The sequence below is a fragment of the Natrix helvetica genome, assembly GCF_964273705.1.
Source record: "Natrix helvetica genome assembly, chromosome: 1".
Classification (NCBI taxonomy): Eukaryota; Metazoa; Chordata; class Lepidosauria; order Squamata; family Natricidae; genus Natrix; species Natrix helvetica.
In genome coordinates, this window is record NC_138548.1 from 162,862,339 (window position 1) to 162,884,622 (window position 22,284).

General features: G+C 42.2%; 2 protein-coding genes across 7 annotated transcripts in view; one reads left to right on the plus strand and one right to left on the minus strand.

Annotated features, from left to right (window-relative positions):
- SSB (small RNA binding exonuclease protection factor La) overlaps positions 1-15,003 on the plus strand; it is a 31,310-nt gene extending 16,307 nt beyond the window's left edge. For all 3 annotated transcript variants that reach the window (XM_081935230.1, XM_081935231.1, XM_081935232.1), the window contains exons 10-13: positions 651-791; positions 1,495-1,681; positions 13,960-14,088; positions 14,465-15,003. In XM_081935230.1, coding sequence (XP_081791356.1) covers positions 651-791; positions 1,495-1,681; positions 13,960-14,088; positions 14,465-14,565 — 558 coding nt within the window. In that variant the 3' untranslated portion in view covers positions 14,566-15,003. The remainder of the gene's footprint in view (positions 1-650; positions 792-1,494; positions 1,682-13,959; positions 14,089-14,464) is intronic.
- METTL5 (methyltransferase 5, N6-adenosine) lies at positions 14,560-22,020 on the minus strand. Of its 4 annotated transcripts, none has more exons than XM_081935236.1 (8): positions 21,938-22,020; positions 20,577-20,686; positions 19,862-19,976; positions 18,488-18,669; positions 17,463-17,545; positions 17,141-17,192; positions 16,623-16,672; positions 14,560-14,680 (listed from the first exon to the last, which is right to left on the minus strand). In XM_081935236.1, the coding sequence occupies exons 2-8, from the start codon at positions 20,683-20,685 to the stop codon at positions 14,612-14,614; spliced, it is 660 nt and encodes a 219-aa protein (XP_081791362.1). In that variant the 5' UTR covers position 20,686; positions 21,938-22,020; the 3' UTR covers positions 14,560-14,611. The 4 variants fall into 4 exon arrangements, with proteins under 4 accessions (XP_081791362.1, XP_081791361.1, XP_081791360.1 ...); XM_081935235.1 differs by lacking the exon at positions 21,938-22,020 and adding an exon at positions 21,599-21,688; XM_081935234.1 differs by lacking the exon at positions 21,938-22,020 and adding an exon at positions 21,541-21,567.
- Positions 22,021-22,284: the final 264 nt, after the last annotated feature.

The following is a 22,284-nucleotide window of genomic DNA, read 5'->3' on the forward strand; positions in this document are numbered from 1 at the left end:
CACCCGAGTGCCCAAACGAACGTGTGTGCGTGCCCCAGAAACCCCGAAGACCATCTGGCTGGTGTGCATGCATGCACCGCCCACTGCCCAGCTGGTCTTCGTGTGTGCTGGAGTGCCAGAAAGCTGGAGTGCATGTGCACTGGCCAGCTGGTCTTCGGGTTTCCAGGCATCGGCACACACAATGATCAGCTGTCTTACTCAGTGTGCACCGGAAACCAGAAGAGTCCCTCCGGGGAGAGGGGGCGGTCTAGAAATTTAATAAATTAATTAAAAATTAAATTAATTAAGAGCAGCTGGTGCCCAAAGAAGGCTCTATGTGCCAGTTCTGGCATTCGTGCCATAGGTTCGCCATTACAGTTCTATAGGATGAGAACCACAGCCGAAAAAGCACTTTTCCTAGCTCCCATAAAATCAACATTCTTTAACAAAAGGGGTCTGTAACATAACAATCCCTGGCTGACCTGGTGGGACAGGTCAGTTCAGCTGGGACAAGATGGTTCCTTGGGTATGCTTCTTTATTGGATAGATCTCTATTGATTAAATTATGGAAAGATCTGATTATGGCAGTCTTTTTTTTACTGAAGTCCAGTAAATCATCTAGGACATAAACAAGCATCTTAAACATTCTTTCCTTTTTTTGTATTCAAAAGAAATATCTGGCAGAGAAAGAGGGATGCCTGCTGAAGTTTTTTGGTGACTTGGAAGATCATACTTGTCGAGAAGACCTCCATGCTGTTTTTTCAAATCATGGTGAAATCAAGTGGATAGACTTTGTCAGGGGTGCAAAAGAGGTCAGAAGGGTTACTGTGATATTTCTAAATGATGAAATGTTAAGCAGATAGATGGCGCTCTGTTTTCAGGGCTCAGTGTGCATAATTTGAAGCAAGGGCCACTGATTCTTTTACTATTCTTGTTCATCTCCCTTACAATTTACTGGTAGAACACGTGTTAATGGCAAAAATCTTAATGGAGAAAAACTTGATATATTTTTCAACTATTCAGTAGGGAAGTAATTCCTAGTAATACTGCAGAACACCAAGGACATTCCTGCTTGCTAAACAATGATGGACTGGAAAAATTCTAGGTCCTAGATAAGTTGCTCACTGCAACTATTTGTTCCCTGCCAATATATTCCTAATTTCTTTTTGTAGTCATCATCAAGGATAAGGGAGAAATGTGCAGATTGTGTGTTGCTTTCTTCAGCTTCTGCTTTCTGCATTTGTCACAGACTATCCTAAGACAATTATCTGTCCCCCAGATGAGTTCTATACATATTCAGTTCCGTTGAGTAAGATGAAGCTTATAGAAGATTTTTAATTCGCAGTCACTGTTGCTTAAAGCTCTAGGAAGATGCTATTTTCTGACTGATGGTTGGAAGCAGTGGATCAGAGCTATCCTATTGCCCCGAAAACTGTCCATTGCAAATATCCCATTGTGAGGCTTAAAATGGCTGGATGCTGCCTGCAGTGATTCAAATTATATTTCTGTATACAGGGTATCATCTTGTTCAAGAGCAGTGCCAAAGGTGCACTGGATAAAGCCCAAGAAGCAAATAATGGGAAATTACAGTTGCGAGAGAAAGATGTCACATGGGAAGTGCTTGAAGGAGATGTGGCCAAAGAAGCACTGAGGAAAATCATGGAGAGCCAGCAGGAGCTGTTAAACAGAAAAAGAGGAAAAGGTGATTTGTTCCTTTTAAGGCATTTGCTTATCATTTAATCTTTCCTGGAAGTTATACTTAAATTGTTGAAATGGACTGTTCTCTTCTGAGAGGAGTTCTGATCTAGCGAGCCCATCTTTGTGTGTTAGAAAGAAAGGTCCATTTGTCCTCAGTGTCTCTGGGAAGGACCAGGTTTATACGCACACAGGACAAGCTGTAATAATAATAATAATAATAATAATAATAATAATAATAATAATAATAATAATAATAATAATAATAATAATAATAATAATAATAATAATTTATTAAATTTCTAGACCGCCCCCTCTCCCCGGAGGGACTCGGGGCGGTGTACAGGCATAAATTTAAAACATACAAACAATCATACACGTAAGTAAAAATCAGATTAAACAGCCCCTGTACAATTTATAAAAATTAAAAAACAGACCTTAAAACCAATCTTTAAAAATTTAGAAATAGGACTGAGGTGGGATAGGTGGAATTAGGCCAAGCCGGCTAGCTGGAATAGGTGGGTTTTAAGTTTCTGACGGAAGGAGCGGAGATCCGTAGTCATTCTAATGTCGGGGGGAGGTCATTCCAGAGGGTCGGGCCCATCACAGAGAAGGCCCTTCCCCTAGGCGTCGTCCGCTGGCACAGCCTAGTGGACGGCACCCGGAGGAGTCCCTCTCTGTGTGAGCAAATCGGCCGGAGGAATGTATGGGGCAGGATACGATCCCGCAAATAACTAGGTCCTGTGCCATGGAGCGCCTTAAAAATGATGGTCAACACCTTGAAGAGCAGCCTGTCCACAGTGATGGCAAGGGAAAGGAAGGAGAGTCCTAGAAGACCAACTGTTATTGGGCTGAGGGAAAAATTGGTAAATACGATGCCATATGAGCTCTATAGCCCAGCCAAAGGCCTTGCTTTTTAGTAGCCAATTGCTTTGTGGCACTGAAGGAGGTAATCCTTGACCAGCAAGCCAATTTTTTAATAGTATATCAAAACATTAAAAAGCTTCAGGTTGGCTTTTGGTTTTAAATACTTCTTCCCTTCAAAAACATTTATCCATGATAAGGTAGACCATAACCTACTACTAGATAAAGTAGAAGAATGTGGGTTAGACAGCATCACCACCAGAGGGATTCGTAACTGGCTGACCAACCGCACTCAACGGGTAGTCCTCAATGGAACTGCATCTACATTGAGGGAAATATGCAGTGGAATTTGAATTTGAATTTATTTGATTTGTTAGCCGCTCGCTCTCCACAAGGGACTCGGGGCGGTGTACAATAAAAAGCAGATAAATATATACATATACACATACACATACACATATAGGAAGGAGGTAATAATCATAAAATACATAAAATAATAATAATAAAATTATTAGCCAATAAAATACCCCAGTTTAAAAATTACGAATTTAAAAAGACTGTCAGGAGGAATAGATGGAACTATGGTTGAGCCAGGCTGGATAATTGAAAAAGGTGGGTCTTGAGTTTTGTACGGAAGGAGCGGAGATCGGAGGTAATCCTAATGTCGAGGGGGAGGTCATTCCACAGGGCTGGGCCCATCATAGAGAAGGCCCTACTCCTGGGTGTCGCCCTCTGACACTGTTTAGTGGACGGCACCCGGAGAAGTCCCTCTCTGTGCGAGCGAATTGGTCGTAGGGATGTATGGGGCAGGATGCGATCCCGCAGGTAGCTAGGTCCTATGCCATGGAGCGCTTTGAAGATGGTGATCAAAACCTTGAAACGGACCCGATAGACCACAGGAAGCCAATGCAGCTCGCGCAGGAGAGGTGTTACATGGGAGTATCTAGTACTCCCCATAATCACCCGCGCGGCCGCATTCTGGACCAACTGTAGTCTTCGAGTGCATCTCAAGGGAAGCCCCATGTAGAGAGCATTGCAGTAGTCCAGGCGAGACATCACCAGCGCATGAGTGACTGTGCGTAAGGCATCCCGGTCCAATAGGGGGCGCAATTGGCGCACCAGGCGGACCTGGTGGAACGCCCCCCTTGCCACGGCTGTCACATGGTCGTCCATGGACAGCCGGGCATCCAGGAGGACGCCCAAATTGCGCGCCCGCTCCACGGGGGCCAGTTGCACGCCCCCGATGGCCAGAGATGGAAGCAACTGGTTGAACCGGGGTGCCGGAAGCCACAGCCACTCCGTCTTGGAGGGGTTGAGTTTGAGTCTGTTGTCATCCATCCAGACCCGTACGGCTTCCAGACACCGGGACATCATTTCGACGGCCTCGTTGGGGTGGTTCGGGGTGGAAATGTACAGCTGAGTATCATCAGCGTACAGATGATATCCCACCCCAAAACCACGGATGATCTCGCCCAGTGGCTTCATATATGTGTTGAACAGGAGGGGCGAGAGAACCGACCCCTGTGGCACCCCACAAGTGAGGGGGCTCAGGGTCGATCTCTGCTCCCCTGCCAACACACGTTGCGTCCGGCCGGAGAGGTAGGAGCTGAACCACCGTAAAACGGTGCCCCTAACCCCCAACCCCTCCAGTCGGTGCAATAGGATACCATGGTCGATGGTATCAAAAGCCGCTGAGAGATCTAATAGGACCAGGATAGAGGAGCAACCCCTATCTCTGGCCCTCCAGAGATCATCAACCAACGCGACCAAGGCCATCTCCGTGCTGTGCCCGGGTCGGAAGCCGGACTGGCGCGGGTCTAGATAATCATTTTCCTCCAGGTGACGTGGGAACTGTTGGGCCACCACACTCTCTACAACCTTCGCTAAAAAGGGAAGGTTGGAGACAGGACGATAATTGGCTAGCTCCGTTGGATCCAGGGAAGGCTTCTTGAGTAAGGGTCTCACAACCGCCTCTTTCAAGGCGGCCGGCAGAGACCCCTCGCCCAAGGCTCTGTTTTGAGCCCAGTACACTTCAACATCTTCATCAATGATTTGGATGAGGGAATAAATGGGGAACCCATCAAATTTGCAGATGACACCAAGCTGGCAGGAATAGCCAACACTCCAGAAGACAGGCTTAAGATACAGAAGGTTCTTGACAAACTTGAACATTGGGCACTGTCTAATAAAATGAAATTCAATGGTGAAAAGAGTAAGGTTCTACATTTAGGCAACAAAAACGAAATGCAAAGATACAGTATAGGTGGTACCTTGCTCAACATTAGTAACTGTTAAAGAGATCTTGGAGTCCTAGTGGACAACCATTTAAAAAAGAGCCAGCAGTGTGCAGCAGCTGCCAAAAAAGCCAACACAGTCCTAGGCTGCATCAACAGAGGGATAGAATCAAGATCATGTGAAGTGTTAATACCACTGTATAATGCCTTGATAAGGCCACACTTGGAATACTGCATTCAGTTTGGGTCACCACGATGTAGAAAAGATGTGGAGACTCTAGAAAGAGTGCAGAGAAGAGCAACAAAGATGATTAGGGGACTGGAGACTAAAACATATGAAGAACGGTTGCAGGAACTGGGTATGTCTAGTTTAACAGAAAGAAGGACTAGGGGAGACATGATAGCAGTGTTCCAATATCTCAGGGGTTGCCACAAAGAAGAGGGAGTCAAACTATTCTCCAAGGCACCTGAGGGTAGAACCAGAAGCAATGAGTGGAAACTAATCAAGGAGAGAAGCAACTTAGAACTGAGGAGAAACTTCCTGACAGTTAGAACAATTAATTATTTATTTATTATTTATTTATTTTATTGAACTTATTAGTCGCCCCCTCTCCCCACAGGGACTCGGGGCGACGTACAGAGCAATAATCAAGATAGCACCATAAAATCGTGCAGAGGAGGTAAAAATAAGTCCATAAATAAGCATACTTACAAAGTTTAAAACCCCAAAAATATTAAAAACAAAATTTCCCATTGTAAAATGACCTGGGGTGGCAAGATAGTAACGTTATGCCAGGCCGGCTTGACAAAACAGGTAGGTCTTCAGCTTCATACGGAAGGAGCGAAGATCGGTTGTTGTCCGGATGTCTGGGGGGAGGTCATTCCAAAGGGTAGGGCCCACCACAGAGAAGGCCCTACTCCTGGGCACCGTCCCCAGGCACTCTCTAGAGGACGGCACCCGGAGTAGCCCCTCCCTGTGTGAGCGAGTGGGTCGCAGGGATGTATGGGGCAGGACGCGATCCCGCAGGTAACTAGGCCCTGTGCCATGGAGCGCTTTGAAGATGGTAACCAGTACCTTGAAGCGCACCCGGTAGGCCACAGGAAGCCAGTGCAGCTCGCGCAGGATAGGTGTTATATGGGAGAATCTCGATCTCCCCATAATAACCCGCGCGGCTGCATTCTGGACCAACTGCAGTCTCCGGGCGCACCTCAAGGGGAGCCCCATGTAGAGAGCGTTACAGTAGTCCAGGCGGGACGTCACCAGCGCGTGAGTGACTGTGCGCAAGGCCTCCCGGTCCAAAAGGGGCCGCAACTGGCGCACGAGGCGAACCTGGAGGAACGCCCCCCTTGCCACGGTCGCCACGTGATCTTCTAAGGTCAGCCGATCGTCAAGGAGGACGCCCAAGTTGCGCGCCCCTTCCACCGGGGCTAATTGCTCATCCCCGATGGTCAGCGATGGAATATGCTGATTGAATCGGGAAGCCGGGAACCACAGCCACTCTGTCTTGGAGGGGTTGAGCCTGAGCCTGCTGTCATCCATCCAGACCCGTACGGCTTCCAGACATCGGGTCATCACTTCGACAGCCTCGTTGGGGTGGTTTGGGGTGGAAATGTACAACTGAGTATCATCAGCGTACAGATGGTAACTCACCCCAAAACCACGGATGATCTCGCCCAGCGGCTTCATATATATGTTGAACAAGAGAGGCGAGAGAATCGACCCCTGTGGGACCCCACAAATGAGGGGCCTTGCGGTCGACCTCTGCTCCCCCGTCAACACACATTGCGTCCGGCCAGAGAGGTAGGAGTGGAACCAGCGTAGCACGGTGCCTCCAATCCCCAACCCCTCCAGCCGGCGCAATAGGATACCATGGTCGATGGTATCGAAGGCCGCTGAGAGATCTAATAGAACAAGGATGGAGGAACAACCCTCATCCTTTGCCCTCCAGAGATCATCCACCAACGCGACCAAGGCCGTCTCCGTGCTGTGACCGAGTCGGAAGCCGGACTGGCGCGGGTCTAGATAAACATCTTCCTCCAGGTGACGCGGAAACTGCTGAGCCACCACACTCTCAACAACCTTTGCTAAAAAAGGAAGGTTGGAGACAGGACGATAATTTGCTAGTTCCTTTGGGTCCAGAGAAGGCTTCTTGAGCAGGGGCCTGACCACCGCCTCTTTCAGGGCGGCCGGCATCCGGCCCTCCCCCAACGAAGCGTTCACCAGCCCCAGTAGCCAGCCTCGTGAGCCCTTCCAGGAGGCCAGCACCAACCAGGAGGGACACGGGTCCAGTAAACATGTGGTGGCCTGCAGTCGCCCGCGCAACCTGTCCAAATCTTTGATGACAACAGGGTCAAACTCCTCCCAGCATGGTCTCTCAAGACTAGTCTCGGACGTCCCCACTGGAGCACTGGAGTGGGTCCAACCTCTCCGGATATGATCGATTTTATCCTGCAGGAACTCTCCAAATTCCTCTGCCCTGCCCTGCAATGGGGGGTCCCGCTGCTCCTGTGACAGAAGGGAGCGGGTCACCCGAAACAGGGCAGCAGGGCGGTTCTCTGCGGACGCTATAAGAGTGGCACAATACTGACGTTTGGCCACTCTTATTGCCACAAGGTAGGTCCTTATGTAGGCTCTTACCTGTGTTCGGTCAGCTTCGGAGCGGGAGGATCTCCACTTACTCTCCAGGCGTCTCCTAAGGCGTTTCATCGCCCTTAGCTCCCCGTTAAACCAGGGGGCCCGGGTCGATCGTGGCCGTCGGAGAGGCCGCAAAGGCGCCACCCGGTCCAAGGCACCGGCAGCCGCACTATTCCATGCGGCTACCAGGTCCTCAGCCCGGGAGCGGGACAGGTCAGCAGGAAATGGCCCAAGCTCAGCCTGGAACCTATCCGGTTCCATCAGGCGCTTGGGGCGGAACCATCTGGGATAATCTGGTTCCGCCTCCCCGCGGTGGGGAGTAGCGCCAGGGAAGTCAAGCTGGAGAAGTGAGTGATCTGACCATGACAGGGGCGTGATGACTAAATGCCCTCTTCCCAGATCACTCGTCCACTGGTCAAGAGACAAACACAAGATCCAGAATGTGGCCTCGCTCGTGAGTGGGGTCCTGAATTACTTGAGTCAGACCCATGGCTGTCATGGAAGCCATGAATTCCCGGGCTACCTCGGATGCCTTTCCCGTTGACGGCAGGTTGAAATCCCCCATCACTAGTAGTTTGGGGGTCTCAACCGCCATCTCCGCGATCCGCTCGAGGAGCTCGGGCAGGGCCGTTGATGTATGGCGGGGAGCCAGGTATACTATCAACAGGCCCAACTGACTCCCTGGACCCCACTTTACGCCCAGAGACTCACAACCAGATGTCTGCGACACAGTGAATTCTCTCGGTGCCAGATCGTCCCGGATGATAATTGCTACCCCCCCACCCCTACCTTGGGCCCGTGGCTGGTGGAATACACGGTAACCTGGAGGGCACATTTCCCTGAGGGGCAACCCCCCCTCCGGGCCCAACCAGGTTTCCGCTATTCCTGCGAGGTCCGGCTCCCCCTCTGTGATCAAGTCACTGATGAGGGGGGCCTTGTTAACCACGGACCTCGCGTTACATAACATCAGCCTAAGGCCCAGGCTCTGCTGATCCTGTCCACCTAGTCTGCGGGGGTTGGTGCAAGCGACCGGGCGTATCCAGTGGCCCCGGTCTGCCAACCGACTATACGTTCTTCTGGTGTCCTCGCGCCTGCCCCTCCCTACGACCGTCGTGATTGGAATTCCCCTTATAGGGATGTTATTTCCTCCCACCCGCTCCGCTTCGCTACCTTCCGTCTTGACCCTCCCTTCCGTCTTGACCCTACATGTTGGCCTGGTTGTATCCATACCCCAGGGCCAAACCAACCCTCCCCGCTCCCTGGAACCCCTTAAAAGCTTTACAAAACATTTTACTAAAAAACCCCTAATCCCCCGCTTCCTCCACCTCTCTGGGTTAATAAACCCCTCATTGAGGTGGGCCTTCGTCAGGGCAGGGGGGCACGCCTGCGAGAGGGGGGAACCTCGCAGTCGAAGGATGTCAGACCTTGAATAAGTTGGGATGATGACCAATCTATGATTATGGCTATGGCAGGGTCTCTCTTTGTAGCAGGTCTAGGATGTAAGATTAACAAAGAATGAAGTAGAGAGATATTTAAAAGGCAAATAATAAGATGGGAGGGGACAGACCTCACAGTCCACAATAATCTACGTTCCACCAGTGAGGCCCAGGGCAGTTCTTTAGGCAGTTCTTTAGGCCCAGAGGCCTAGGGCAGTTCTTTAGGCAGTTCTTTAGGCCCAGAGGCCCGAAAGCAGTTCTTGGAGTATGAAGGAATCGCACCTCAGCGGGGGGGGGGGGGTAGACGAGGTGCCAAGGCCGGCTGCTCGACCTATTGCTCTTCAGGGGTCGCCCCGAGCCTCCGGCGACCCCCCCGGCTTCCCTCTTCGATCCCTGCAGCTTCTTTCCCGACCTCCAGCCCCCAATGGCCTCTCCACCTGGCAGTTGGAAAGAAATATGGCGCCCGATATTCCAGCGCCGTCTCAGCCGCTCCGTCGCCATCGCCGGTAAGATGAGGTCTCCCTGTACGTTGTTCTCTCTTTCTGGCTCGCTCCTTAGCTGTCGCGCTGTTCCGCCGCCTGGCAGCCGCCCAAAACGTCCACAACGTCTCCTTTCTGCTCTGTCAGTTCTTTTATTCATTTTGCTGCCGCAGCTGCCGTAGCTGCCGCAGCTCGGCCTCTGTGTTCCTGTCCCTAAGCTGTCCTCCGTCTCCCGTTCTCCTGGTTAGCGGGTCCATCCGGATCCCAGCTGTACATCAAACAAACCAGGGTTGCCACTACATAATTCTAGGCCCCCAGGATGACCAACGGGGGCCAATAATGCCTGCTATCCCCGCCAGAGCGCCCCATCGTTTACGCAGCTCTGGGAAGGTCCGCCATTTCCCCCGGAAGCTCCTCCCCTTCTGTTAGTGGAACAGAAGTTGCCTCCAGAATCTGTGAATGCCCCAACACTGGAAGTCTTTAAGAAGATGTTGGATAGCCATTTGTCTGAAACGGTGTAGGGTTTCCTGCCTAGGTACGGGGTTGGATTAGAAGATCTCCAAAGTCCCTTCCAACTCTATATTGTATTGTATTTCAGATATAGCGTTCTGGTGCTATCATCACTTGGCCCTCAGAGTATATTTTTTTCTTAAAAATATCCTCTGGCCAAAAGATGTAGAAAATCAAATTCTTGCTAATATTTTCATGCAGGAAAGAACTGCAGAATTTCTTTCATATACTAGATTATTAGGACAACTAATTCACATTTGTTTTTAAAAAGAGCAACCTAGCCCACCCCTGATTCTTTGTGATACTACAAGGGGGGTGGAAAATGGATTTGTGGCTTGCCACTATCTGCATTTTTGTATACCGTATTCTCCAATGATTGAAAATTGGTCATTTGTTTACCAACAAAAGCCTTTTCATTACAGAGACATCTCTTTTGAGTTTGTTTGGATTTGTTAAAGTTGTACATTTTCATCTTTCCTTCCATTTCCTGATACATTGTTGATCTGAGCATGTTCTTCAGATGACCTAACAAAGATGTTGGAACAATTATTATTTACATCTAGGCCTCAGGATTTTTCCTACTAAAATGTCACTGTAACCACTTCTCTTTGTGGCTTCTAGAAAAGTCTTTTGTTACCAAGCCATGAGAGCAATCAATCACATTTGATCAAAATATAAACTTCTGTTTTCACATATCACCCAGAAGGTTTTTTCCCATAAAACCTTTTCTATAAATCTCAGAATTGTTTAGTGGTTTCAAGAAAAGGAAAAACAAGCCATGGGTACACTCACATCAACATGTCCACTAAACTGCCATAATCCTGCCCCCCCACCCCCGCCATTGTTTCTTTAGGGAATAAAGTAAATCTGAATCGTTGATTGTCTTAGATATCAGTAATCTTAATAGCTCTATATTGGTTCAGATGATATTAGATCTCAAAAATTATCTAGCTGCTAATGATCAAGTCATAGTTCCTTTCTAATAGAATATCTGAATGCTTTTACAATACAATACAATAGCAGAGTTGGAAGGGACCTTGGAGGTCTTCTAGTCCAACCCCCTGCCTAGGCAGGAAACCCTATACTGTTTCAGACAAATGGCTATCCAACATCTTCTTAAAGACTTCCAGTGTTGGGGCATTCACAACTTCTGGAGGCAAACTGTTCCACTGATTAATTGTTCTGTCAGGAAATTTCTCCTCAGTTCTAAGTTGCTTCTCTCCTTGATTAGTTTCCACCCATTGCTTCTTGTTCTACCCTCAGCTGCCTTGGAGAATAGTTTGACTCCCTCTTCTTTGTGGCAACCCCTGAGATATTGGAACACTGCTATCATGTCTCCCCTAGTCCTTCTTTCTGTTAAACTAGACATACCCAGTTCCTGCAACCATTCTTCATATGTTTTAGTCTCCAGCCCTCTAAACATCTTTGTTGCTCTTCTCTGCACTCTTTCTAGAGTCTCCACATCTTTTCTACATCATGGCAACCAGAACTGAATGCAGTATTCCAAGTGTGGCCTTACCAAGGCATTATAAAGTGGTATTAACACTTCACGTGATGTTGATTCTATCCCTCTGTTTATGCAGCCTAGAACTTTTTGGCAGCTGCTGCACACTGCTGGCTCATATTTAAATGGTTGTCCATTAGGACTCCAAGATCCCTTTAAAAGTTACTACTATTGAGCAAGGTACCACCTATACTGTACCTGTGCATTTCATTTTTGTTGCCTAAATGTAGAACCTTACTCTTTTCACCATTGAATTTCATTTTATTAGATAGTGCCCAATGTTCAAGTTTGTCAAGATCCTTCTGTATCTTTAGCCTACCTTCTGGAGTGTTGGCTATTCCTGACAGCTTGGTGTCATCTGCAAATTTGATGAATTCCCCATTTATTCCCTCATCGAAATCATTGATTAAGATGTTGAAGAGTACTTGGCCCAAAACAGAGCCTTGGGGTATTCCACTGCATACTTCCCTCCATGTAAATGCAGTTCCATTGAGGACTACACGTTGAGTGCGGTTGGTCAGCCAGTTACCAATCCATCTGGTGGTGATGCTGTCTAAAACACATTCTTTTACTTTATCTAGTAGTAGGTTGTGGTCTACCTTATCAAAAGTAAGCCTTACTTACTTTTGATGCCTTCCATCCTGTGATTAACCTTCCATAGATCTATGGAAGTGTGCCCTATGCGGGTAAGGACATTTGCTAGTAGTGCTTTTTAAAAGTCCTGGAAAGATTAGACTTTGCATCATCAAGGCTATTCTAAGCTTTGGCTTATGCCAGAAACTGAAGTCCTTTTTTTTAAAAGCAGGCACTCACCCTTTCTTCTGGCTTTCCTCCACTCCTTTAAGCTACATAACTGTACTATTTACCATATTTTTCATAGTATAAGACGCACTGGAGTATAAGACGCACCAAGGTTCTGAAGAGGCAAATTAAAAAAAATAGGTAGGTAGATAGAGGGATAGAGAGGGAGAGAAAGAGAGATAGAAATACAGTAGGTTGCTAGGGAGAGAGAGTAGTTAGGTAAGTAGATAAAGGGAGAGAGAAAAAGAGAGAGATAGAGAAATACGGTAGGTAGGGAGAGAGAAAGTAGGTAGGTTGGTAGGTAAAGGGATAGAGAGAGAAATACAGTAGATAGGGAGGGAGGGAGGGAGAGTAGGTAGGTACGTAGGTAGAGGGGGGGAGAGAGGGTAGGTAGGTAAGTAGGTAGATGGAGAGAGAGAGAGAGAGAGAGAGAAATACAGTAGGTAGGTAGGGAGAAAGAGTAGGTAGGTAGGGAGATGTTTCCAGGTGTATTTATCCATGTGCTGGAGAAGGAAATCACTGACAATTTGCAGCACCTAAGACTTTGGTTCTGCTGGCACAGCACTTGATCAATGCAATTCTCATCAGTTAGAAGGAAAAAAAACCCTTTTTGCACTTTGCAAACCTCCCAAAATGGCCCGTTTTTCGCAAAAATGCCCCCCCCCTTTTTAAAAAGGCATGAATAGCCTTGGGGGGACTTAGAATGCTCCTGGGGGGCCGGGGGGACAAAAACGAGCAAAAAGCGGGCCTGTTTTTTGTCAAAAAAATTGCATGCATAGCCTTATGGAGGCTTATAGAGTGCAGCTGGGAGCTGGGGCAAAAAAATGGCCCGTTGTTTGCTCATTTCTGCCCTCCTCAGCCCCCAGGAGCTCTCTGAAAGCCTTTATAAGGATATGCACGTCCATTTTGGTGAAGGGGCGGGGCTTTGGGAGGCAAAAAATGCTGTATTCGATGTATAAGATGCACCCAGATTTTCAGCCTCTTTTGAGGAAAAAATGTGCATCTTATACTCCGAAAAATACGGTAGTCTTCTAAATCCTCTTCTCCTTACAAAGATAATCTATTTTAAAACCATTTTGTCGGTAGAATGCCTAGAGAAGAACGGTATACATTGGAGCAGACTTTGTTCATTCTAAAATCACTTCTTCATTGATAATCCCAGTATGTTGCTAATAGTGCCCTGCATTTCACCAGCTGGAGCAATTAGAAATATACAAATCATAAGAGGAAAAATTCAGTAACTCTAATCATGCCAAATAGTGCACACTCTTCATTGCCATAGCATAGGAAAACATGTTTAACATCTTCTTAATATCAGTTTGTTGCTATCAGAGTAGCAGCTATATCAGTAGTCAAACTAACAAATGAACTGGTTATTACAAGAGTCATTGTATTCACTAGGAACTTTACACTAGAGAAAGAGCTTCCATGCATCTTGGATAATACACAAAAACAACAACAAATGAGAATCAACCTATTTGGGTTATCTCCATACACCAGATCACCCACAGTAATAAGCTGTAGTTCACAGAAAGCATCAGTGTTCCTTTATTATTCATGTATAACTGGAAAAGAAATCACTAAATCTTCTTTTCATTGTGCATTGTGAGTGCTCCTTTTCTTATGAGAGACTAAGGGACTACTCTTTACATTCAGCTAACATGGATACTGGCCATATTGGCTGGGAATTATGGAAACAATAGTTCTACCTATGGTCCAAATTGAGGAGGGCTATTTTACATGATTGCCTTCCCTCTTACTGTGAGGAATGAATTTCTAAAAGTGTGATGATCTTAATTCTGTACGCATCCTTTTTTGCCAGGTCGCAAAGGCAAAGGTAAAGGTGGCAAGGGAGCACAAGACGCACAAGACAAAAAAGTGAAATTCCAAGGCAAGAAAACAAAATTTGAAAGTGAAGATGAAGAGGAGGGTGAAGATGCAAATATCACAGGTGACTTGTCTTTGTGGAACAAGATACCAAAACGTACAGGCTATGTTGATGTGCTATTAAGCTATTGTCAAAGCTTCTGTATTAATCTTTGTTAGCTGTTTGGAACTTTGCTCCCCAAAACAGAATTGTGTAGGCTATTGGAAATAGCCTACACATAGCATGAGATTGGAGTGTCTATTCCTTAGTGGTGCTCTCAGATTTGTTAATGTGAGCAGTTTTGTAACCTGTTCTGAGAAAGAGACCAAATTAAATTGACTATGGCCTCACGTAATATATAATACAATATCAATCAGCTTGCTATCCCTTGACTTATTACTGTAGGTAATTGTGATTGTGATTGCTGTGGCCCACCATGACTAAAATCTCAATTTTACAGGGTCAGCAAGTCCCAAGAAAAGACCGCTTGAAGAAGACGTGCAAGAAGAGCCAGCTGCCAAACAGCTAAAAACAGAAAATGGTGCTGGAATTCAGTTGTAATACTTCAAAAACCATTTAATGCTATTTTTATTATTTTAATACAGTTTTAAGTCATTCCACCATCCATCTCTTTTTCCCCACAAGGGAATCTGATAAAATCTACTTTGATGTCTACCTGTAAGACAAAGAAGAAAATTACATTTTGAGAATTCTTTCTTGGAATAGTGGCTGATTTAACACGCGGTGTTTTAAAAATATCTGATGAGTGAGCCTGTAATTAGGCTGGAATAAAAGGCTGAAGAATCGGAACTATATCCTAATATGTTATGTACAAAACTTTTCTTGAGTAGCGTATAACAAATAAGTATCAGTATCTTGTGTATTCAAATTTTGTGAATCTTTGTGTTCAGTTCCAGATGTTTCAAATTGTATTGCTACCTTTAGTTTATTGGAAGAAAAAAAAATCTATAAATAAAATAAAGCAACTATGTAGAGTTACCATGAGCACCTAACTCCAATTTTGTACTTGTCTTCAGTGTTGCAATAGAATTTTCTCAAAATAGAATACTTTTCTTTGTATGACAATGACAGAAAGTGTGTACTCCGATAAACAAATGTTGCTTTAGGTTTTAGTGCAAAGGGGTCCTTCTGCTCTTCATGTAGAAAAATCCACTATAGATTACATTATGTGATGAAGGAACAAGGGAATTGATCTAGTAAAGCCAACCATAAATGCACCCTGCCCATAACAACTTCTATTTCAGAGACCCTAAAAATAGTATTGTAATGTATTGCGAACAAAAGATGTCCATCGAGTCTATGCTTCTCTACATGTGGAAAATCCCATTTAGTTTTAATTTCTAACATGTGCACCATTTAACAAGTAAATGTGCTAATTTGAGAGTTTATTATAATTGTGATCCATTTTCTTGGATTTGTGGGCTGAATTTGTCTTAACCAAATAGCTAGATCCATATTATTCCTGTTCTTCTTCTTCTTCCCAACTATTCTACTTGTGATAGACAAAAAGCAAATTAAAACAGAACAGCTATAGGATGCTTCCTATCTTATAGATACTCTTCCTGGTACTACTGTGGAAGACTCTAGAAATACTACAATTTTTTTTTTGCTTGTTCATTGTTGTTAGCTAAATAGTTAATAGCGACTTGAGATTGCAGGTAGAATGGAACGTGTTTGCAAAACAGAACGATTGCATAGGCCTTTCAATTTGAAGGCGAAATGAATTTGGGGTTTGTACAGATGCTCAGTTTATACCCACCTACAAATGCTTAATATGTAGGTTTTCCTGTGATCACGCAGTTGCTTAGCACAAGTTCCCAAGAAAATGTGAGTTTGACTTAAGGAGTTTTAGACATGTGCTAAATGTGTGTTCCTGCACACTCCAAAGCATCATTTTTACTTTATGTACCGGTACCAAAATCCTGCATAGCCCCAAACACAGAATTTTATACTCTTTTATTTATGTGAACTGGTTTGACACAGTCTAACTTAAATCAGTAATGCCAGATTCTTTCAAGGGTGAATGCCTATGCAAATAAAACATAATACTGCCTTCTAATAATTCTGCCATCCATATGGATCGGCAGTGGTTTTACCACAGGGAAATCTGCATGATTCTCCTAACATTTGTTATTATGCACCCCAGCTTTGTATTCCTTTTACAAGGTTAGTATTGCTAGTTTTATCTTCTCTGATAAAACATCATGAAATGTCAATCTTTTCTGGGTAGGAATTCTCACTTGTAGGTCTTCCCTCTCTATCACACAACACATCAACCTGTCACTGAAAGATTAGGTGCCACACATTTGATTGCATCAGCAATCCTTTGAAGAGCAAGAGAAGAATGAATTGGTGTATGTAGTAAAATAGGTTCCATATTGTTGACTAGGATAAAGGACTCCTATGGCTCTAGAAATTAAATAGTACGTTTCTTCCCCCTTTTGTTTAGATCATCAATTTTGTTTTTGCTACTAGGTTATATGTATATAGAGATGTTCAAACGGAAACATTTTTGTCTACGATCATTAGCGTACAACTCTCTTATTTAGTAAAAAATTAATAGGTTTACCCTGAATTAAAAGTGGCCTAATACTTACTGATTTTTTCTTGTGGAATTTATATGATGCTGGTAGGTCATATCTCAGTTCTAAAAGTGAATTAAAAAGAATATAAGCTGTAATGGAAAATCATAAATATATCTGAGAAAGGATGAAATATATTAGCTGGAAACAGTTAATACATGCATATATGATCTGAATATCTGATACTGGGTTTATGTATTCATAATGCTTATGATTACATAAAACTATCTGGTGTCTGGTTGAGTAGCAACAGTTCAATTAGATTAACTTCTATAATGCAAATACCTATATTTAAGATACCATTATAAAATTATTTTCACAATAGTTTTGGATTTGCATATTTAAAAAAGCACAAAGGAAACTGCTGTGAACAATAGAATAAAATGATTAAAAGTAAATAAAACATGTTTTATGATGCTATTTAAGACAGCTTCTCTAAAGGTATTTGGTATCCTATATAAAGATAGTCTTAATATTTAATGGGAACTTTGTGTGCCTTTAAACTGAATTCAACAATAACAACTTGTTCTTACCTGCTACAACTTCCATTCCTATATTCCATTCATCTGCTTTTTTCTGAATATGCTGAGCATGGAAGGAATGCAAGATATTAGAGGATCTCTTGAGTTTGATCTCTCCCCCTCTCTCCACTGAAAACTAAACTTCTAGATTATGGACAAACTGTAAAGTATTATACAAAATTTAATTGTAATATATCTTGAATATGCTGTTAATAAAATGTCTTAGGCTATTCCAGGTTACCTGATTTCAGCATCTTATAATTCTAGAACACCCTAAATTTCTAATCTTACGGTTTCATTCAAGGATGGGCATTAGGACAAACTTTAGACGTACTTGTCGAGTTGATGTTTTGTGTAAGGAATACACAGCTATTCTTGCCATTTGCACAGCTGTCTTGAGAAAAGCCATATCCATGCCTATAAAAATAAAAAATAAAAAAGACTTTTAAGCCTCTTTTACGTAAGTGAAAAACTGTCATACTACTTTCAGTGTTGTAACTTCAAGCAGTCACTAAATGAACTGTTGTATATCAAGGACTACCTGTATTAAATATTCAGTACTTCCCCTATTCTCAACAGACAGCAAATTGAATTTTATTTTTAAACATTCCTGATTAGCATGTTTTAATGTTTAATCACTTAAAAAAAATCAGCTGTTATGTAATCATCTTTGTTTAGGTATATTGCTTCAATTATTTCTTATACTGAATTAAAGTTCTAACATTGGAGATTAAGGTTTGATTTCTGTCAGATATTTTTGATTATCTCACAAATAAATATACTTCATAAATAATTGGTTAAATAATTATCTAGTGTATGTTAAAATATAAAAAAAAATACCTTAAATATAGAACAGAATGTACAGTCCTAAAATTTGTCAGACAGGTAAAAAGATACTTCTGTTCATTTTTTTTCAAGAAAAGTTCCAGTAAAATCATATTCTTATATCAGAAATGTCTTGCAATTGCAGGATTTGAAAATCATGTTATGTAATGGTAGAAATATGTTTATAAAATGGAAGATATTTCTAAGCTATACTTGTTTTAAGTCAGATAAAAGTAGGGACATAAAGGAATTGAATTTATGGATGATTGGTGGAACACAGTCTAAAAAAAATTATAGGGATAAGATATAAATTAACCTTACTATGAACCACAGAATGTAACAAATCCAGCACAAAGGTTTTAAGGTGGGGATGAAGAATGTTTCTTTATATTATGTCTGAGGGAAAGACATCAATGGCAGCTACGAGAAAAGGAAGTATTGGTTCACTGTGGCAGTATGGAAATTCTGTAAAATAAATAAAATTAGATAGCTTTTTCAGGAAGTTAATTCCCAATCAAGGAAAAAATGGCTAACCTTTATTGTGCTTAGTTCCAAAAGGAGGATTCATAATAACTGTATCAAATGTTTTAGACATTTTGTCAGGCAAAGAACATACATTGCACTGAACCATGTCAACATTTGTAAGGTCAAATTCTTCGGCATTCCTGTTAAATACTTCCAGTGCATTGGCATCTATATCAAATCCTATACATAATCTGGGAAAAATAAAATTAAGAGAATTATAACAGCACATACTACTTTTAAAACATCTCAACTCCTATTGTTAAACATCAATTTTAAGATTAATTTTAATAGTCTGTTGTGATTTTTTTGTTGTTGTTGTTGTTAAAAATGTAGAATTCTAAATGTCAGTTATATAAATTTTGAACAATTAGTCAATGTGATTTCATCTTTGGATGATTTTTCATGTGATGTTATTTCAATAGCAGACATAAAAGTTTGAACTATGGAGTATGTATCCTAGAATATCTCTGATACAGTTTACTCATACGTAAACTAAGTACTAATTTACCACTAGCCTAGCAATATGTTTTAGATGCACATTCTGTTTAAAATAATATGAGTAACTACATTGCACTGTTAATTAGAAATATGTCTAATAAATCTGTATTTACAGTGCAGGTAGTCCTTGACTTATGATCAAAATTATACCTGTAATTAATTGAAGTGTGATGTTGCTGTGTAAAGTGTGAAATCAGGCACAGGCATGTGACTATGCCTGATTTCACAGTCTAAATTGTTAAGCAAATGCCACTGGTTTATTCAATGGGAATATTTTGCCAAAACCCAGAAGTAAATATCAGAAAACAGCAAAAACTACAAAAAATGCAGTTGTGAGACTGGCATGGTGCAAATGACCCTCAATGCAATCCAGTTGTCCAGCACCCAAAATATCATTTGATGCAGATGTTTGTTGGTATATGGTCATGAGAACTCTGGAACTAGGTTGTAAGTAGCTCAGGGAGATTTGTCCTAACTTCGAATGGTCACTAAGCAATGAGTTGTTAAGCAAGGACTGCCTGTAGTTGGATTGAATGACAAATATTCAATTTGACTGCTACAACCATGTAACTTTTCTTGGTGGCAATGTAGTAGTGGCTTGTCATTACCTTTGCTTTATTTATTTATTCGTAGTTTAGTTTACAGCCCAGGGATTTCCTAGTAATCTGATTCTGATTAGCTTTACTCATGACTCATTAAAACATGCAACAATCACTTTATAAAGCTTTATACCAGTACCATTTAGATGGACTTATTTAATGATGATATGGCTCATTATTTTGACATTCTTTGTTCTGAAGTACCCCTGGTTTTCATCCTTACTCATTTTATCCTTCCTCATTAGTTTAATATTTAAAAAAGCAATAAGAAAATGAGATTTCTTACCCTGCTCCCAACATGGCACTTCCAATGCTTAGTATGCCACAACCACATCCAAGATCTGCCACAATCTTGTTTTCAATATCATCAAATGTATTATGAATTGTATAAAGCATACATGCTGGAGAATAAAGACACATAGGCAACAGGTTCAGAGCAAATACAAAGTATACTAAACAAACTTGGGTGAATAAAGGCCATCTGATCTATTTCCTCATTCAAGCAACATTTTATTTTATTCATCCATAAATTAATATGTCAGCAAATGTTATAACAGTAATGTAGTATATAACATCTACTAAGATGGCTACAATATGTCTAAAAGGCAAATAAAAACAAACTCAAGTGGCTCACAGAAGTGAAATGCCAAGGCTTCTAAGGAAAGGCCCTCCTTTTTAAATATAAACATCTAGATTGAGAACAATGTTTGTTATTCCACTGAGCTCACATTATAATTTTCCACCCAAGTACTGATTTATACAGGTAGAAAAAGTATAGGAGAGAATCTAATCAAGAACTTAACAAATAAACTTATTAGACATTCTTTAAACTTTAACAGAATATTAAATTTCCAACTTCTAAGATTCCTGGAATAAAACAATCAGCATTATTATATTACATAAAGAACATATAATTTAATGATAACGTTTAAAATTAGCTGTTAGAATGTGTATAGTAGACCAACACTATATACATGACAAGAAAGAAGAGTAAAATTTACCTGCAATATGTGGCCGAGTTGGATATTGTTCAAGCAATAGTTTTGGATTTTCAAAAACATCAACTTGTTGCAAACAACTCTCAAGTTCTTTAAGTTTTAACTTTTTCATACTTAGAATTTGAGATTTATAATCAGTTACATAAAGGGAAAGAATGAATACATACACACAAATATTAATGGTTGTTTCCTAATCTGTTTTACTTTCTTTGTATAATCTAATTTTTTTAAAAAAACGGGGGCATGCACTTTAAAATACAAAACTCAAAAAATTATTCATATTTATATTTCATAATTCTTTTTAAAAAAAATCTCCCTTGGATGAAAAAATGGTATTCAGCAAATACTGGTTCATATTACAACAGACTAATCATCTGGGTTTGCGTTGCATTAAGCTATACATTATGCTCCACAAATCATAATTGCTGCATTAATACTACATATTAAACTAAATGTATACTAACAAGATATTATTTTGAAATGTCAAACCAGACTTTTTTTGGGGGGGGAAGAATCTGTTAATTTTTATGCTCAAAATTTAGTGTCGCTTAACTTTAACATCGCAGAAAAACAATTACAAATCCAATACATAAAAATAAAAGAAATAAAAAAGGAAGAACTATATGATATAATATTTAGGAAAATTTAAAATATTCTGAAGTAACCACCTTACATTCTTCAGATGGACATGAATGAGAAAAATTGGGGGAAGGAGGTAGATACAACTTCATACTTCTGAGTTTATGAACTGAATTTAATCCTGAGAAGGATGATTGTATGAACCAAGTCTCTTTCCAGTCTAGCGTAGACTCCAAGTGTCTTAATAAGCCAATAATTTCCTGTTTGTTTCCCCCCCCCCCCCCGACTTTCCATTAATTCTGGAATAAATTTGCTGAACATCCTTATACAGGAGGAAAACCAAATTAACTATTTTATCTGTTTATCAAAGTACAGAAATTATTTATACAAATAATCGCAAGATCTCCTCGAAGCTACACCTCCTAGAAACATAGAAACGCTTTTACCTCTCTGCCCTTTTCTCAGCGATCACGCATTTCCGCTTTGTGCAGGAACTTAAGCCACCCCCACACACAAAGGAAACAAAGTCCCATGCCTTCAGTTCCTATCCAGAAAACAGCACAGGGACACACACACCCGGTCCATTACTCTGAAACATCTACAAACAAAAAAGAACCGAAGCTGATAGGATCTCAATTTGGACACGTCTACCCGGGAGGGGAAAAAAGTTTTAAAGTAAAGAAGTTCGGTTTTCGGTGGATTGTTATGTAATGCTATTATCCTTTATTTCCCCGGACTTTTAAAGAAATAAATCAGGCAACGCGCAGCAGTATGGTTTTACTTACACATAAATGTACAGTGTTAGATACTAGCATCAGCTATAATGGGTTTCACCAAGGTTCTCTGTTCCGGTGGGAACAGAGGTTTAATCTCATTGGTCGAAGGGTCTGACAGCTCCCTATAAAAGGGCTGCTGTCAGATTCAACCTTCGCTGGATTGTACATAGTTGCTACTGAGTTAATAAAGAGCTGTTGTTACCGTTAGCCTGTGTGTGCCTTTCCATTGCCCGATCTAACATACAGTAACAGAATAACAGAGTTGGAAAGGACCTTGGAATCAAATAGTCCAACCCAACAACCCCCCGCCCAAGCAGGAGACCCTAGTACACCATTTCTGACCATTCAGTATACCC

Excerpts from the sequence above, each read along its gene's own strand:
- METTL5 (XM_081935236.1), bottom strand. The coding sequence starts at position 20,685 with ATGAAAAAGTTAAAACTTAAAGAACTTGAGAGTTGTTTGCAACAAGTT. Across the intron at positions 17,193-17,462 it reads ACAAAACATCAACTCGACAA|CATATTCAGAAAAAAGCAGA; the intron begins GTACGTCTAAAG and ends TTCCATGCTCAG. Across the intron at positions 16,673-17,140 it reads AGGAATGGAAGTTGTAGCAG|AACTGAGATATGACCTACCA; the intron begins GTAAGAACAAGT and ends ATTCACTTTTAG.